Source organism: Hydra viridissima, unplaced genomic scaffold (genome assembly GCF_058129835.1).
Source record: "Hydra viridissima isolate aposymbiotic clone 2 unplaced genomic scaffold, HvirCarnegie_v1 scaffold_4, whole genome shotgun sequence".
NCBI lineage: Eukaryota > Metazoa > Cnidaria > Hydrozoa > Anthoathecata > Hydridae > Hydra > Hydra viridissima.
In genome coordinates this window covers 19,724,661-19,743,525 of record NW_028324303.1, presented here as the reverse complement: position 1 = coordinate 19,743,525, position 18,865 = coordinate 19,724,661, and the positions used below count along the sequence as shown (strand labels likewise).

Sequence of the window (18,865 nt, the reverse complement as noted above, 5' to 3'; positions counted from 1 at the left end):
TCAAGTTCAAGCGCAATCCTTCTAGAAACTTTAGCATCAAAATATTTAATCTCTCTATTATTACATTTCTGGTAAACAACTTCTGTTCACATAGCGCGCGGATTAATGGATTAGTTTCGTTTAGATTTCTAGAAACTTATAGATTAACTTTTAATAATTGAACGCGTGTCCAAATTATTTTTTTCATATAAATTATAACGCATTTTATTTTTTATCCTTTCATCAAACCATCATCAAATATAACGCATCTAAGAAAAAATGGCTACCTCCTTATCTGATCTTAAACCAACTCGCTAAACCACGTTAAATCCAAACTTCAAAGATCTGGCTTGCGCCACCTTATATTTAATTCAAGGCGATAAATACACACAGGCATTTCAATGGTACATGAGAGGTCCTATCGCATTATGCGCGCAAATCGATTTCCTTAACAATATTTTGTATGTTCCTGAGGATTTAATCTTTTTTGATATAAGTATTCCATTAACTGCTTTTCGTGACATTTTTAAAGGCATCGAACCATGTAATGCGATGTTCTACAGATCAGCAATCAAAGACAAAGCAGACGATAAAGCTTTTGAAAATAAAGATGGTAAAGAAATAAGAATAGACGGCTATATCCCTATCTATAATATCCCTGTGGATCTTACCTATAACAGTGAATTTTTAAAATTTTTTATCGGACATATGAGAAACTTTCAAACAGAGGCATGGAGTAAAGTGCAGATGAGACCATTTTTAAAACCTAAAAGACAATTTAATTTCGATGAAATGATCTATAAACGATGTAAATATAATGATTTAGTACAATGCGAATTTGAGAGACTTGCACGAGAAGAAGACCAACAAAAGGTTAAAGGAAATTTGAATGTTTCACGCGTGGAAATGGTGGAAGGAAAGCCTATTTCAACTGACACTACTTATAAAAATTAATTTTACTTTTAATATATCATTTATTCACATGGTTAATATTTTGTCGTTACTGCTTACAAAATATTCCCCCTCCATTAAATAATATCTACAATCCAATTTAAAATTTCGTTTAAAAAATAAACATTCCCTAGCCATAGGATATTTCAATTTCCAGTTCAATAAACAGACACCTTTGTCCCCAGCGTTGTACACGTACAAAACTCCGTCAATTTGCGTTAAGCACAATTCGCCTCTTTTTTTACTTTTATGAAACATTTCGTAAATTAAGTCCGGCGTATGTAATGTAAATAACACGTGGTGATAAAGCAGTTCCTGCACTAAAAAATCTTTGCAAAACCATTGCAAATGTCTTAAATTCATGTCTCTAATTAAATACGGAAACATCAAATACAATTGAAATTCTTCATCATCTACTTTTGTTTGAAATTCTTTCGCCAATAAAACCACTTCATGACATAATTCTTGCCACGGATTAACGTTTTTTTCAGACAAATATTTTTCTTTTATCCTTTTAATTAAATTCACTAATTCCAACCGCATTTTAAAATGAGTTAAACTAAATTTACTTCGACTTGCTTTAAAAGTCAATTCACGCAACCAACATTTTTCAAAACTTTCGCTCACGCATAAATAAAACAAATACTTCCACAAAAACATTTCATTTAAGTTTATCTCATCCGCTGTCTCTGTCTTCACCAGTACCAATCGATTATCGATCAACATTTTCTTTTTTTGATCCTGCCATTTCTCAAAATTCACGTCAAAGTAGTTAAAACGCTCTTCTTTTTTAACATAATAAAGGCTATCATATTGACTATTTAAAATCAAACGACGAGCTTCTCGCAACCATTTTCGCTGTTCTTCATTAAGCATCCATTTTAATTTCAAGTATTTAACGTCGTTTACAACGCTCTCTACATCCATTCTTCACCTCAAGTTTGGCTTTTAAAAGACTTTTTTCTCTAACGATAACTAATTTAACTTCTTTATTTATTTATTTTTTACCCCCTATTTTATTTTAATTTATGCTACATTATCAGTTATGCTAACTATCCACCTGAATAATTATGTCCTATTAATATATTTTTCATATTACTTTCATATTACTTCCTCTATCTGTTTTATTTTATATTCTACTTTTACTCCCCTCCCTACAACGGAACGGTGGGCTAGTGGAATAAGCGCGCGCTCATTGAACCGACGGTACACGGTTCGAATCCCACTCAACAAAAAAAACATTTCCTTTCCACGGGGAGCGCTTCTCTGGCGGCGGAGTGCTTAACGTCATTCAAAATGGCGGCAAGCGCTCCGCTCTAGAGAATATTTATCTCCATCTCTCCACCCCACATCTCCACCATTTTGCGAATGAATCAAATACATGTGAATGCAAGAAATCACCTTATGCATTTCTAATATACTCATTACATATGCATATCATCACACCTTATAAAATTTAAGTAACTATATATTTCACAAATGCGCCAAACTACAATATTCATCCCACCCCCTTTCAAAAAGATCCCCTAATGTACGTACAACAAATTATTAAGCATAAAATAAAGAAAATTAAAAAGTAAATAGCATATAATGATACCATTTTAACTGACAAAAATTTACAATAAAAGGTTATCAAGTTTTCCTTCATAATTCTTATAAATGCGTCTATCGCACACCTTGAAGAAAGAAAAAAAAAAGGAGTTATGATACCATAATTACAACAACAACAACAAAAAAAAAAAACACAACGTAAAAACTGAAAATTAATTCACCTTTTTATAGTAACCTACTTTGACATGGCAGTTAATATAAACATTTATCAAAAATGTAGCTATAAAATCTGTTTTGAAGTACAAAAGGATTAACAATATTAACAAACAAACAATATCACAACAATAACACATAACAACAAAGTATTTACACGCTTGATCCTAAAATCCAGCGAAAATAACAAACCAAAGTAAAACATGAAAGGCAAAATTAAAAAAACCAATTTAGATTTAACTATATTTATCTTTTTTCTAAACATATACATAAAAGTATATTTGTTATTATATTCAATATTACTTATTCAATTTCTTCAAATTTAGGACATTAAAACACCCTAGATTTAAAGATCAAGGTTGCATACTCTCATACACATTACGCTAAACATTAACAGACATTATTATGTGTTTCCAGAAACATTAAAAAAGGCTAGACAAGACAACCTAACTCTTAAGCAGTAACACCGCCTGGCGCTAAATGCTGCCAAGTGACACCTTTGCTTTAAGTTCACCGCTTGGCTGGCAAGGTTACTAATCTTGCTCAACATAATGCCAAGTCAAACCGCCTTGAAAACATGGAAACAACATAATTTAAACATAAACATAACTATAACCAAATATGGTTTTATATATCACATATACACACATTTTATAACAATATTAAATGACAGATATATTTATCAAAAACTATGAAAAAAAATATAATAATGATAAATAAAGTTATACATTCAAAATGTGCTTAAAACCTACACACAGTAAATTTTCAAAAAGAAAATCTAAAGACTAAATATTAAGAACATTCGAATATATAACATAGTTTGTGTAACACTTTTCACATAACTTACCTTGACTAATATGTTTATCTATTTTGTAAAACAAACTACTAAATGCTCTAGTTCTTGATTATGCAACATAGTTGACCATGAGAGAATTACCGTTTTTTGAGATATACCCCAACTCCATCAAATGTTTGATCCAGACTATAATTAATTGTCATTGAATAAGACAATATGACAGGAAACTGACGACGTTTAAGAACAAAAGGTAAATTAAAACCTGATGGAGCCAACTGAATTCGACGAACAAAAACCTGTTTACCCCCAGGAACACCTGTCAAAACCTCTGACTCAATATAATTAATTTGAATAGCACAAATTTTCCTTCAAGTACCAATGCATAACCGAGCTTTGAGTTCTAAATTTTTAAATAGCATAATTACACCACCAATTTTCAATTTTAAACAATGAGGTGGCATACCTAAAGGAGTAAAGCTGTTCAAAAACTCAACAGGAAAGTTATTTCTTTCATTAATGTCATCAGTATCAATTTGATCAGCACGTAAATAAGTTTTGACATTACCCAGCAGACATTCATGCACTTCTTCATTGATTGATAATGAATCAACATTAGTTGGTGTTAAAATCATGCGTTTAGAAAAATCATTTTAATCAGCATCTCCAAAACTCTTTTCAACAATTAATTCATTTTCTTTAATAATGCACTGGTTCTTATTTTAATGAATCCTTTAAAATTATCCTCCTCTTTGACAGGTATTGTTCCATTACCAAGTTTTTGTTGCCATTGGGAAAACTCACCTTCCCCATCTTGCACTCTTATATTTTCATTTAATGCAAACTTCTGCACCCATTGCCAATTCAAAGAACATTTCATACACGATTCTACCATTTCAGCTGGTTGTCCTTTTTTCACAACAGGCAGAACTTGCCTAAAGTCACGATCAAAAAGAATGATTTTTCCTCTGAACAGAAAGTTTTTGTTGCAAATCTTTTAACGACTTATCAATTGCATTCAAGGCATGTTTAGGTATCATGGATGTTTCATCAAGCAAAAACAAACTAATTTGTTTTAAAAGATGCCCGTGTATAGAGTTGGGAGTTACATTACATTTGGTATCATCCGATATTGGAATAGGAAGTTCGAATAAGCCATGCAATGTAGATCCATTTGTAAGAAGAGTTGCTGCTATGCCACTCCCGGCAGCTGTTGCAGATTTAAAGCCCCTACTTATGGTTTCAGCAATCAAATAATTATAAGTCAAGATTTTTCAACTACCAGATGGTCCATCCATAAAAAACAATCTAGACTGTTAATTTTTCACACTTGGTTGCTCATTGAATGCAGTAAGAATAAAACTACCTACGTTTAATTAATTGACAGTAAGAAACAGTCTCATCAGATTGTCTTAATTTTATACCTTACATACATATTTTAACACATTTTTAAAACAATTATGTAACACATGTAAACACAGACACAAACAATAAAAAGGCACTTTACATTATTATAAAAACACATTGATAAGACAAATATAAAGCTCTTGTTACCACATACTCATACATATCAAAAAAAACATTTATGCAAGCAATAAACGTGTGCAAACCAAAATTTAATTTAAAAAGATTCAAAGTAAACAAAATATATATTTACAAACAGTACTCTTTACCTTCTTTTTCATCATAAGAACTGTAATCCTCATAACAAATTTTTAACCTTTACATGCAATAACATGTGACATGCCATGTCAGTGTTGGCACAAAGTTTTAATTTATATTTCTAAATTTTCTAAAAAAGAACAAAAATAGTTAATAGCATCACAGGAACTTCAAAGTAGTAATAATCTTTTTATGGAAATAGCATTAGTATAACTTTAAATAACATCCATACCCCTATTTTCCATCTAAAATATAAAATAATAAAAATAAGACTGGTAAAAGAAAAACGAAAACAAACAAAATATAAATGATTTAAACAATTATAATCCTTTCTACTTTAAATCCTTTCTACTTTATTTAATAAAAATGTAGATGTAACTATTTCATATACTTACTTCAATTATAATATGATCTTAGCGGTGATCATTTAACTTAATATGATTTTTTATTTAATATATCTAAACTATTAAATTCCTGAAGGAAGAAAATATTAATTTCCTTGAAAGATCTTTTTCCAATGGCCGCGTGCATTTACGGAACGCGCTCTTTCAAAGCCTAGTAACTAATTACGAGACGATGTTAAACATTAATTATCAAACGTTTCCCCTGCTTTAAATTTTCAGTGCAAACGTTTTGAAAAAGAGTTTTATTATATGTGCATTTAAATTTTATCTGAGCATATAAACCCTGTTTTGTTATTTAAAATTTAAGTTAAAAACTTACACATCAGTAGATATTTCCATCTCGTTCCATCTTGTTTTTTATTATGCCTGAAGCAACTTGCTTACATGATGCGGGATCAAGAGTTTCTTACAAATTAATTAAGTTCTAAACAGCTTGAATAGAACAATAGTTTTTAGAACATCCTGAAGAATAAAATTTACTATTAAATTAATGTAAGCCGAAAGGTTTTGTTAACTGAAGTTTTTAAATGAATATTTGATAACTTTTAATTTACTTATCAAGTAACTTATTATTTACTCTTTAACCTCTTGCAAAGAGAGTAAAGCAGCAGCTGCACTTATTTATTTTCAAAAATTCTACATCTTTATGTATTACCATGAGTTGATTGTATAATATCATTAAGCTCAGTATTACGTCTAATTCTTGGTCTCTCAACCTAATTTAATAATAGTACTTTATAAAAAATCTATATCTTTATAAATTTTAATCATTTAACTTAGATAAGTTTTAATTCATATACTTGAAAAGCTTTACTTATCAAATTTGAAAGATAAGTGTTTGATCCCTTTTCCAGCAAAAAGATGTTTCTTCTACAACCTGAACAAATTACATAGGGACAGATATTAAACTCTGAATTGCACTCAAGCCAAATATTCTCCTTGATTTTATTTCCTGCAGATATTCGTACTTTTACTGAAGATTTTGAATATTTACCTTTTTTTTTTCCAAACAAACTTCACAAACAGACTGTTTTAAATCAGCCATCTTTACCATATGTTTTTTACTTAAATCATTTTAAAACTATTAAAGAAAAAGAAGCCAAAATGGCGGATTGCATTATTTTTAAGGCTTAATATTTAGGCTTTTTTAATTATTAAAACTTGAAATAAAAACTCTTCTGATCAACTTAAGATTTGTTCTGTACTTGAAAGAGACTTGGCGGTCTTTATGACTCACTGTGTAGTGTGCTTATCGTGATAAACTCGAACAGTGTAATTATGATACAGTTTATTCGCAGACGTAATTCTATGTAAAAGTGAGACAAAAAATTGAAATTTTTTAGTCACCCTCTCAGATTTCTTTGAAATTTGAACCAGTGGTACCTATTAACAAAATTGCAAAGGAATATTTCCTGATGTCTTCAAACTGGCCCAAGTTATTCCAGTCCACAAAAAAGGATCAACGGTTGACTGCACCAACTATCGTCCGATCTCTCTTCTTTCTAATTTAAGCAAAATTTTTGAAAAAGTTATGCATAATAAATTATACAACTTCCTAAACCAAAATCAATGTTTATATAAACACCAGTTTGGTTTTCGTAAAAAGCATTCTACAGCTCACGCTCTTATCGAAATTACAGAAAGTATAAGAGTTGCTCTTGATAATGGAAACTTTGCCTGTGGGGTTTTCATTGATTTACAAAAAGCTTTTGAAAAGCCTAGAAATAGAATTCAAAAGCCTAGAAATAGAATTCTTCAGGCATTATTTTACCAAAATAATTCTATTGACATAATTAAGTCACGTTTAAAAAATACTTTTAACATAAAAGAGCAAGTCATATATCCATCAAGTAAAGGAGACCTAGCTCATAAATCATCAATTGCAAAAAAGATTAGGTTGTCTTCTTTAGAGGGCATTGTTGACAATATAAGTTTTTAATTAGTTTTAAATCGTTACATATTTTAATTTTAACATTTAAATGCAAATTTTTCATAAATTTCAGTTTAATAATTCATGTTGTGGGAATAAGTTTGTTTCAAAAAGTATTGACATCTCTAATTCAAGTAATGAGGTATGTTAAATATATAGGTATATTAAACATAACTTTTGATCTAAATTAACTTAATTTAATTAGAATCATAATTTCTAATCCTTTTAATACTTGATTATAAATCAAGTGTTAAAAGGTAAAAAAAAAAAGTAATAAATATAATTCATAAAGGAAACATCACATTTCAAGATTAATTTAGTTCAGCATTTAGGAAAAAAAAACAGCCTCTATGAGTACTTTTGTGCTGAGCTTTTCAGTCGTGGTGTTATTAGTTAGGTGTTCGTAGACCTTCTCTTAATATTTGTGTCATGAATAATTACAGTCAGGAGAGTGGTAATTTTCAATTATGTTTGTTTGCAACTTGTTTAGTTTTACTAATTTTCTTTTTTGATTGAATTAAAATATAATTGTAATTAAAAAAAAAGTTTGTTTAATTTTTTAACTTTAATTTCAAGCTTTTAAATGACTCTTTTTCTTTAAATAAGGATAAAGAATTTGTTCATGTAAAAGCAGAAACCATCAATTCTTCTAATATTTATAACTGCTCGTGTAGAACTTTTTCAAGGGTAATTCTATGTAAAAGTGAGACAAAAAATTGAAATTTTTTAGTCACCCTCTCAGATTTCTTTGAAATTTGAACCAGTGGTACCTATTAACAAAATTGCAAAGGAATATTTCCTGATGTCTTCAAACTGGCCCAAGTTATTCCAGTCCACAAAAAAGGATCAACGGTTGACTGCACCAACTATCGTCCGATCTCTCTTCTTTCTAATTTAAGCAAAATTTTTGAAAAAGTTATGCATAATAAATTATACAACTTCCTAAACCAAAATCAATGTTTATATAAACACCAGTTTGGTTTTCGTAAAAAGCATTCTACAGCTCACGCTCTTATCGAAATTACAGAAAGTATAAGAGTTGCTCTTGATAATGGAAACTTTGCCTGTGGGGTTTTCATTGATTTACAAAAAGCTTTTGACACCGTAGACCATGGCATTCTCCTATCAAAGCTTAACTATTATGGTGTACGCGGCATCCCCTTGCAATGGTTTAAATCATACCTTTTCAATCGTCAACAGTTTGTTACTTTAAATGGCACCTTCTCAGACATCAAAAGCGTCTGCATTGGTATTCCTCAGGGATCCATATTAGGTCCTCTTCTTTTTATTATTTACATCAATGATCTTAATCTTTCTATCAAACATTCAAACACGTATCATTTTGCTGATGATACAAATCTTCAATTAACGACAAACTCCCTCAAAAAACTAAATAAATATATTAATGAGGATATGGCCAGTCAATGGCTCCGAGCAAACAAAATCTCATTGAATACTAAAAAAACAGAAATAGTAATATTTAAGACGCAGTATACTAACTTTTCTAAAAAAACTAACAAGAATCTTCCAAAATACTTGAACTTTAGAATAAGTGGCCAAAAGCTGCCTTTGTCTAGTTACATAACTTATCTTGGTGTTGTGATAGATGAGAAACTTTCATTTAAAACACATATAAATAACCTTACTCTCAAATTAAACCGTGCCAACGGCATGTTAGCAAAAATTCGACACTACGTTAATTTTGAAACATTACTATCTATATATCACTCAATTTTTGGTTCACATTTACAATATGCATGCCAAGTTTGGGGACAATCTAAAACCGTCCGTCTGTCTAAAATCGTTTCGCTTCAAAATAGAGCAATACGAATAATTCATTTCTGTCCAAGAGACTTCCCTACTGACATCCTGTATCTTACATCCAAAGTTCTTCGTTTCTATGATTTAATCCAGTTTCTAAATTGTTCATTTGTCTGGGATCAACAACACGGTCTCCTTCCTTCCATATTTCGTAACTACTTTAACAGTAGGACAACGTGTGGGCATAACCTAAGATCAGTCACTTTTAACAACTTAACCATCCCACAAAAACAGACAACTAAACATGGAATAAATTCCATTACATATCAGTGTATCCTTTCTTGGAACACCCTTCCGTACACCCTAAAAACAGATTTTATCCTTAGATCCAAGAATCTGTTCTTAAAGTCACTCCATCATTTTTATCTAAAAAGTTACGCTTAACTTTATTCTTAACCTCTATAACTTTTTTCTTTATGTTTATGTACATATCATAATTTCTTATTTGTGTATATGCGTATATATGTATGTATATGTGAATACATTATAATAACTATTTGACCTATATTTTAATTTTTTTAAAAAGTCTGTTTTATTAGTGTTACTTATAAATTTTTGTAAAGTTCTACTTTTACTATGTGACTAGTTTATTTCTTATGTTTTTCTCTTACCTTTTCTTTATATTATTTAGGTCATTGCGTTTTATTAGTGAATTACTATTTGCAATGACCTGTGTTTTTTGTAACATCCTTAACACGAAATATATTGATTGATTGATTGATTAATTGATTAACGAATAATGAAAAAGTGCAAAATTTGAACTCCCAAATCCAAACGGTTCAAAAGTTATGGCATTTTGAAATTCAGCTTAAAACGCCCTATTTTTTTCCACTTCCGCCATTATGAACTTTGTAGTAGAACTTTTAATTGAATAATTTAAGATCTAGTGGAATAATGTGGCTAAAATTTGGTACCTGACCATTTTCAAGGGTGCTGAATTCAAAAATGTAGATAAATTTGAGATATTTAAATTTTTTGACAGTTATTTTTTTATTTTAAAATGGCCAGTCAAACTTTTTGTTCTGTTACCATGGGTTGCCCTTTCATTATTTCCCGGAGTTGCCCAAGTCTCATCGATTCCATTTTTTTTTCAAATGAAGTAGATGATCTTAGGCTATCTTTATAAAAAAGATGGTTTTGGTTTCTTAAAGCATAATAAAGATATGTCCTTTTGAAACTCAGACAAAAAATTTCTTTATTTGGCCGCTATTCTCTTTTATAGCGATGCTTTTTTTGTGAATAACTTAAGTTCTAGTAGAGAAATATGACTGAAAATTGGTACCTGACCATTTTTAAAGGTGTTGAATACAAAGATGAAGAGAAATCGACTTAAATCCTAATCTTTTAGAATTATTTTTGAATTTTAAAATGGTATAATATTACTTAACCATAAAACGGGGTAATATTTTCACAAATTGCCTAACTGTCATGAGTTCAATTGTGGTGTGTAAAAACAGTTTATTAAGGTTGGTTTTGATATATAAATAAAGTTTTGTGAAGTGAGTTATCATGAAAAATAAATTTTTCTAATGCCTGCTGTGATGTATAAATATAGTTTTGGGACGTCAGTTATGTCGCCTAAATATAGTTTTGAAACAACAGTTAACAATAACAAATTTCAATGAAAAATATTATTTTAATTTTAGATTAAATAATTATTAAATCTTGTTTGGTAATTCAGTTTCTTAGTCATGGCAAACAGCCAACAGTGCTCCATTGGAATCAACCTAGAAAGTGAATGTCATCTCACAACATATACATCATTGCTGGGAATTGAACTTTTTGAAGATATTCCTGAATATGAAAGAGAAATATTAATGTGGAGGACTGGGCTCTCAATGATAAATGTCAAACCAACAACTTGTCTCCATCATAAACATATTTATTTGAAGCGTTATACAACTAAATTAACACGATGCTGCAATCCATTTAATACGCATAACAAAGTTATAAAAGGTATTTACAGTAATCATAACTTTTAGTTTTTTGAAAATGTTGTGAGTTACAATAATGAAATTATTGGCAGCCAAATTCTATTTTAGCTATATTTAACCTTTTAGCTGACTTCTGAAAGTGCACTATTAAATGCCATACAATTTTAAACTTTTTAAGGTGTTATTAAAATTTTTATACATATTAAAAGTGCTCTTCCCTTTTTTTAGGTAGTCTTCGTGAAATTAACTTGGATACAGCAAAGTACCTTTGCAGTAAAGGCAAATTCGTAGTTCCAGGTGAAAAACGTTGTCCACAATCCAGATATAAATTAGCGTCAAGTGAAGAATCAGAAGAGAACGGGTTGGAGATAAAGTTAACTGAAGATAATATGGAAAATGAAATTATACTGGAATCAACAAGATCATTGCTCAACAGTACTTTATGCGAACTTGAAGTGTCTCCTCTAAAAGTTCATTTACCCAAAACCTCTAACAAGCCTTCACTTGGAAAGAGAAAGATAAAGCAGGTTGAAGAAGCAGTTATTAAGAAGCTTGCAACTGCTCTGGATGTAACCGAATCCGATCTTGTTGCACCAAAAAATGAAGTTCTAAAGGAAATTCAAACCAAAGCTCGTGATCTAGACTTCCTTGTAGAATGCATGAAAGAAAAACTTAAGGTTTCTAACAGAAGGCAGCAACTTCAAATTTCGACATTAACCCCAAAATCTTGGTCTATCAGAAAAGCAGCAGAAGAGTTTTCAGTGTCCAAACACAAAATTCAAAATGCAAAGCTTTTATGCGACTAAAAAGGCATCATAGCATACCCTGATCTGGTTGAACGGCATCGAATCAGTAAAGATGTTATAGAACTTGTGAAGCTTTTTTACTGTGACGATGAGTATTCAAGGCAAATGCCAGGTAAAAAAGGACTGTGTAAGTGTTGGGGAAAAAAAATACATGTCAAAAAAATTGGTTTTGTGTAAAATAAAGGAGCTCTATGTGGCATATAAGACAGATTACCCAGGCCATAAAATGGGTTTTTCTAAATTTTGCAGTCTTCGGCCTAAATGGTGCATTCTTGCTGGTCCAAAAGGTACACATTCTGTTTGTGTGTGTACAATACACCAAGATGTTAAATTAATGTTGAGTGCTATAGGCCTTGAAACATCTTACCATGAAATCATTGAAAAGATTGTCTGCAGCAGAAAATCTAAAGTTTGCATGATTCACCGATGCAATAGTTGTCCTGGCATACAAGCTGCCCAAAATTATTTCCAGGAGTATCTCACACAAAATGATGATCCAAAAGAGCAATATGGCAGTGATGAAAATGAACAGTCAGTGGATTTTAAACAGTGGGCAACAACAGATAGAACTGAACTATTAACAATAAAACTTCCATTAAATGAATTCATAGAGCTCCTGTGTGAAAAACTTGATAATATTACTTCTCATTCATTTATAGCAAAATCACAATCTAGCTATCTAAAGCATCTCAAAGAAACAATTAGTATTGATGAGGCTATTGTACGGGCAGATTTTGCAGAGAATTACACTTTTGTAGTACAAGACGAGATACAGAGTTACCATTGGAGCAAGAGTCAATGTTCCCTTCATCCAGTTGTCATCTACTACAAGAAAGTGAAATTGGAAATATCTTCTTTTTGTGTAATTTCAGATGATTTGAATCATGATGTTGGATTTATCAATGAAGTTATGCATAAAACCATTAACCATATAAAAACTCATCTTTGTCCCACAATTACAAAAATTAATTATTTTTCTGATGGCTGTGCAGGGCAGTATAAAAACTGCAAACATTTTTTCAATTTATGTCACCACGCTCAAGATTTTTCTGTTCATTGCATCTGGAATTTCTTTGCAACAAGCCATGGCAAATCTATATGCGATGGAATAGGTGGCACTGTTAAAAGGCTTGTTGCAACAGCTAGCTTGCAGAGTCCAACCACAGGTCATATGCTGTCTTCTAAAGCAATGTTTGAATACTGTCAAAAGTCAATCAGTGGGATTACGTTTGTGTACATCACTGCTGAAGAAATGGAGCTAGTAAGAAACAGACCTACTGATAGGCTTTTAATAGCAACCTCTATTCCTGGGACAAGAAGATTCCATCAATTTATACCATCTTCTCATTCAATTATAAAAATGAAAAGGGTATCCGTTGATGATGATTTTGCACTAACATTTGACTTCCTTAAAAAACAAAAATATGAAATTATTAAAATTGACAATGTTATGATGTCACAATACCTATAATTGCTGGGTGCCAAGAATTAATGTCATTTCTCTTATTAAAACACCTTCAGCATCTTCTGGGCGTAAGTACCAAATCTCAAAAGAAGATGAAACTCTATTTGAACAAGTTTTATCTTTTCAGTGAAAGTTGATTAATATTTTACTTTCATTATTTAAATGATATAAACTTCAATTTTAGTTATACTTGGTTTATTCCTTTTCATTTTTGAGCTTTTTCAATAAAGCAGGTTTATAATATTTTTCAAGAAAGTTTGCACTTTAGTTTCTTATTTTTTAACACAACATTTGAGCATGTATGCTAAAATTTTAGCATGCAACCAATATTTTGAAATAATACCCTAATTATTAGAATAATAAAAAAAGAAATTATTTTTTCAATGTCTTGTATATATAAGACATTGAAAAATAAAACATAAATATAAAATAAAAAATAAAACATAAACATGGAAATAAAACTTACTATATAGTAAATTTTACTTCCATGTATACTTTTGAAAATATTGATTATAAATATGCAAGTTATTCAAAACAATATAACTTTTTATTTTATTTCAGAGACCTAAACATTTCCAAAACATCTTATTTCACAATTAGAGTAAGGCAACTACAGAAAGAAGTGAAATAAAAGTTATGGTTACAAGAATAAAAAAGGGACTGTTGACATTTTAAAATTCAAAAATAATTCTAAAAGATTAGGATTTAAGTCGATTTCTCTTCATCTTTGTATTCAACACCTTTAAAAATGGTCAGGTACCAATTTTCAGTCATATTTCTCTACTAGAACTTAAGTTATTCACAAAAAAAGCATCGCTATAAAAGAGAATAGCGGCCAAATAAAGAAATTTTTTGTCTGAGTTTCAAAAGGACATATCTTTATTATGCTTTAAGAAACCAAAACCATCTTTTTTATAAAGATAGCCTAAGATCATCTACTTCATTTGAAAAAAAAATGGAATCGATGAGACTTGGGCAACTCCGGGAAATAATGAAAGGGCAACCCATGGTAACAGAACAAAAAGTTTGACTGGCCATTTTAAAATAAAAAAATAACTGTCAAAAAATTTAAATATCTCAAATTTATCTACATTTTTGAATTCAGCACCCTTGAAAATGGTCAGGTACCAAATTTTAGCCACATTATTCCACTAGATCTTAAATTATTCAATTAAAAGTTCTACTACAAAGTTCATAATGGCGGAAGTGGAAAAAAATAGGGCGTTTTAAGCTGAATTTCAAAATGCCATAACTTTTGAACCGTTTGGATTTGGGAGTTCAAATTTTGCATTTTTTCATTATTCATTAATAGGTACCACTGGTTAAAATTTAAAGAAAATCCTAGAGGTGACTGAAATGAGTGTCCCACTTTTACATGGAATTACCCTCAACTATTATTTATTTTCAATCAGATGATGTGAAAAATGTCAATAATTGTTGTCATTGTCGATTATTACATCAGTTACTTCAAATGCTAGAAAACCCAGACTTTTCGCCAGAAAATAATTTAATAAACAGGAAAAAACTGATAGAAAGTTTATTATGTCTAACATCAAATGTTTTTAAATTAGCTTCAAAATCTGGCATAGAAAGATATTCAGTAGTTTCTGATTCGTGCACATTTATTACGGTTTTTGAACTTAGTAAATCGTTGAGAAAAGTTGTAAAATGTCATAATTCGTTATGTCAAATATCTGAAGCATCTACTCGACAAATTAACAATCTAGGCAAAGGTTTTTTGTGTTCTCATCTAAAAGTTTTTAGGGAGCACTTTTATCTTACTCAAAACACTACTGATTGGATAAGTATTGACCAAGATGAATTTACATCAGTAGATGAGTTAGAAAATAAAGCTCAACTACCAAAATTGAAAATCACAAAACATATTTTTTTATCATTTTTACAAAGTCTGAAACAAAATCTGAAACAAAATTGAAACTCACAAAACATATTTTTTTATCATTTTCACATAGAGTTTCATCAAACTCTTTAAATTCTTCGATTTCAGTAAATTGTTCAATAAAGAAAGGTGAATCATCCTTTTCATATCGCTGATCAAGTGACTTAATCATTTCTTTTAAAACGATAAAGTTCTCAAAAACTTTTGATTGGAATCCTAAAATATAATAACTTGTTTAGTCTACTTTGAGATTCCAAATTATTATTGTTGAATAGTATCCATGTTGATTAATGTCAACCATTTCACATTATTTAAAGAAACTTCATTAGAAAAAAAGATCTAAACAAAAAATATACTTACTTTGAAATGATGCAACAGATATACTCATAGTATCTGTATTATTATTCAAAAGGATCTGATTCCTTACAGGAGACAACAGTTTAGGGCTACTTCTACTACTGAAATCCACTGGTGAGGCTAAAAATATTTGATGACATGGATTTTTAAATTCAACTTTATACAATATTACTTAAATTGGGCTCACAAGATTCAAGATATACTTCCAAAGTTATCAAAATTGTCATATGAAAAAAAATTGAGCACAAAAACTAGCATAAAACAAGTTTAAATTACATACTTAGAAATAATCAAAGATGGAAAGTATACTAATAAAATGTGCTCTACGCAAAACATACGTAATTGATGTGATCTATGAATTAAAGCATCCTCTAATACCAACTTCCTTTTCTTTTTATCTGGGGAACTGCATTTAGGATCCTCCACTATCAACTTCCTTTTGCTTATATCTGGGGAACTGGATTTAGGAGTGTTGAACTCTATCAGTAAATATATAATTAATGACTTTTGTTTATTATTAAAGGAATTTATTACCATAAACTGTCAATTAAAAAAAACAATAAAATAATCGATATCTGGAACTAAAAATATAAAAAGATATCTTTATTAGTATTTACATATTACTTATCATTACTCCAATATATCAATGAAGTGATATAAATATCCTGTAGATTAGAGCAGAAATTAAATAAGTTAAAATAAAAAAGTTTTGTTTCTTTACCTTTTCTGCTAGTTTTTCTTTTATCTGATAAATGTGGTGGAGGTGGCGTTGTAACGTAACTTTTATGACCAGACACTTTAGGTTCTAAAATTAAAGAAAGTTATTAACCAGGCCAAATACATGAAAATGCACCAAACACATAACTTAGCATGATTCAAAATTTTTCGATAATTCAATTGTTTTCTAAAAACTGCTTCCTACAAATATATTCTCTTGTAAACTGTATGGTAACTAAATTTATTAAAGTGTAAACATTTGTTGTTTTTTATTTGATACTTCCTCGATTAAAACTCTGCTGAAAATTTAAATTATAGAGGCTTTTTTGGAACAAATATTTATTATAATTTTTAAAAATAGTATTGCCTATTATAATAGTAACTTGTATCAGCCATCCTGTACTATATTTTAAAAGTGAAAAAAACATTTACCTTCTTTATTATTTGGAGGTGAGTTACTATCATCTGTGAAAGTAAAAATAAATTCTCACAAGGAGATCATCTGATATATAAACTAAGTAAACAGCATCAACAAATTATTATACGTTGCATCCTTGCATTTGTTTAGTAACTTTTTCTTAATGTCATAAATACATTTTTAAAAAAATATGAATAATGATATACATTTCAGAAAAATTCTTCTCAAAAATGCATCTATATGCATTTTTTGATAAGAACTTGTATGCAGATTTGTATGCAGCTAAAATGGAGTAAGTAGAAATAAAATAATGTTTATTTTTACCTTTATGGATGTTCCTTCTTTTAACTGATGAATGTGGTATTTTTGTTTTATATTTATAACCAGTAACTTTATTAGGCTCTAAAATTAGAGATTGTAATAATTCAATTTGTACACTTACATACAAAAAAAAAAGAATAGTAAAATAAAAAATTAACTGTTGAATACACAAAAATACATCAACATAACAGTCATAAAATTTAAATTTTTTGGACAAGACAAATTTTTTTCTCAAAATAGCTACCTACATTTTCTCTTAAACTTTTTGGGAACTAGATGTACTTAACTGTTAACACTAGAACTAGAAATTTTTTGATAATTATCAATTTTAATTTAATGATTTTAGAAACTCAACTCATAAGGTAATTTAATAAGGCTCTTATAGAATGCCTAATAATTTGGGAAGAAAAAAAGAATAGTATTCAACTTGTTTCAGTTATCCTAAACTACAGTTCATAAGTCACAAAAATACAAATTTACCATGTTTATATTTAGGAGGTGAGTTACTTTCATCTGCATCTGTGGTAGTAAAGTTGAAATCTTCACAAGTATGACAATCATCTTAAAAGAAAAATGAAATAATATCATCAAAAAAGTGATACATCCTTTTTGGCATTTAATTTGCTAAGCTTAGGAAACAAAAAAAAGTAAATTAAATACTGCTAAATTAAATGTCTTCTTGAAAAATAAGTACAATGTAAATCTTATCAAATACAATTAAAATGTAGATTATGAGTCTTACTTGAACTACATTTTAGTTTAACAAGATCAAATTTCAACCAATTTTTGTTAGGGGATCTACCTTCTGATAAAGCTCTTAACGCATTAATTTTAACAGGCCATCTAACAATTTCACCCTGAACCCATTTAGTAAGGATAGTACCTTCCTCCTCCTTGTCTCCTTCCATCCGAACTGCTCTTGTCCATTTAAACTCTTCAGCTTGGCTCATACAAGTTAAATCAAAGCTAAATATATAATTCCTTAACTACAGGGGTCCGTTGAGGCCAGGTGAAGCTCCTTAGCCATGACGAAGGCTATAATGCTTTTAGGACTGAGAAGAAACAACTGAACAGAGAAGACTGAGAAGAAAAACTCAGATACAAAACCTCTGTTGTGTCACAACAGTAAAAAAGGTAAAGCTAACATAATATCTGGCCCTACATTATTAAAATTTAAATTTTAATAATGTAGGGCCAGATATTATGTTATAGTTATTTATATAACTATCAAATATCTAGCCACAATATTCAGCAACATTAAAACGAATAAATTTACTGAAACAAAATTATTAGTGTGACTTCAAACAAACTGTTTGCTTCTTATGTTATCCAATATAGAGACTAAAAAAATATTAAATACCATACTTAATCAAAACTTATACTTAGACTTAAATTCCTTGCTAAAATTTTAAATGCAAAAAGTCATGCATATGCATAATATATCAGATACATTTTTATATAGCAACTTATACATTTAAGAGATTATCAGATTATTCTATCAATACTTGTCTAAAATAAAATCCAAGAAGATAAAAATCAGAATAAATAATTATTAAGTAAGAAATTATTAAATACTTTCATAATCCAAAATTAAAAAAAAAATTTAAAAATAATAATACAGGCATATAGATGCACAAATAAAA

At 29.5% G+C, this 18,865-nt stretch overlaps 1 protein-coding gene and 3 pseudogenes across 2 annotated transcripts; 2 read left to right on the top strand and 2 right to left on the bottom strand.

Annotated features, from left to right (window-relative positions):
- The first annotated feature begins 5,228 nt into the window (after nucleotides 1-5,228).
- Nucleotides 5,229-17,796, top strand: LOC149890398 (uncharacterized; annotated as a pseudogene). The gene is made up of 5 exons (XR_016451668.1): nucleotides 5,229-7,476; nucleotides 7,544-7,625; nucleotides 7,794-7,972; nucleotides 8,090-8,169; nucleotides 14,902-17,796. The product of XR_016451668.1 is annotated as an uncharacterized LOC149890398 (transcript).
- On the bottom strand, nucleotides 6,134-6,598 carry LOC149890400 (uncharacterized; annotated as a pseudogene).
- On the top strand, nucleotides 10,858-13,910 carry LOC149890399 (uncharacterized; annotated as a pseudogene).
- On the bottom strand, nucleotides 15,447-18,270 carry LOC149890397 (uncharacterized; the record flags this gene model as incomplete). The annotated part of the gene is made up of 8 exons (XM_090085261.1): nucleotides 17,965-18,270; nucleotides 17,703-17,783; nucleotides 17,226-17,303; nucleotides 16,916-16,948; nucleotides 16,488-16,571; nucleotides 16,105-16,245; nucleotides 15,770-15,886; nucleotides 15,447-15,625 (listed from the first exon to the last, which is right to left on the bottom strand). Coding segments are annotated over exons 1-8 (921 nt in total), but the record flags the coding sequence as incomplete, so codon positions are not given.
- Nucleotides 18,271-18,865: the final 595 nt, after the last annotated feature.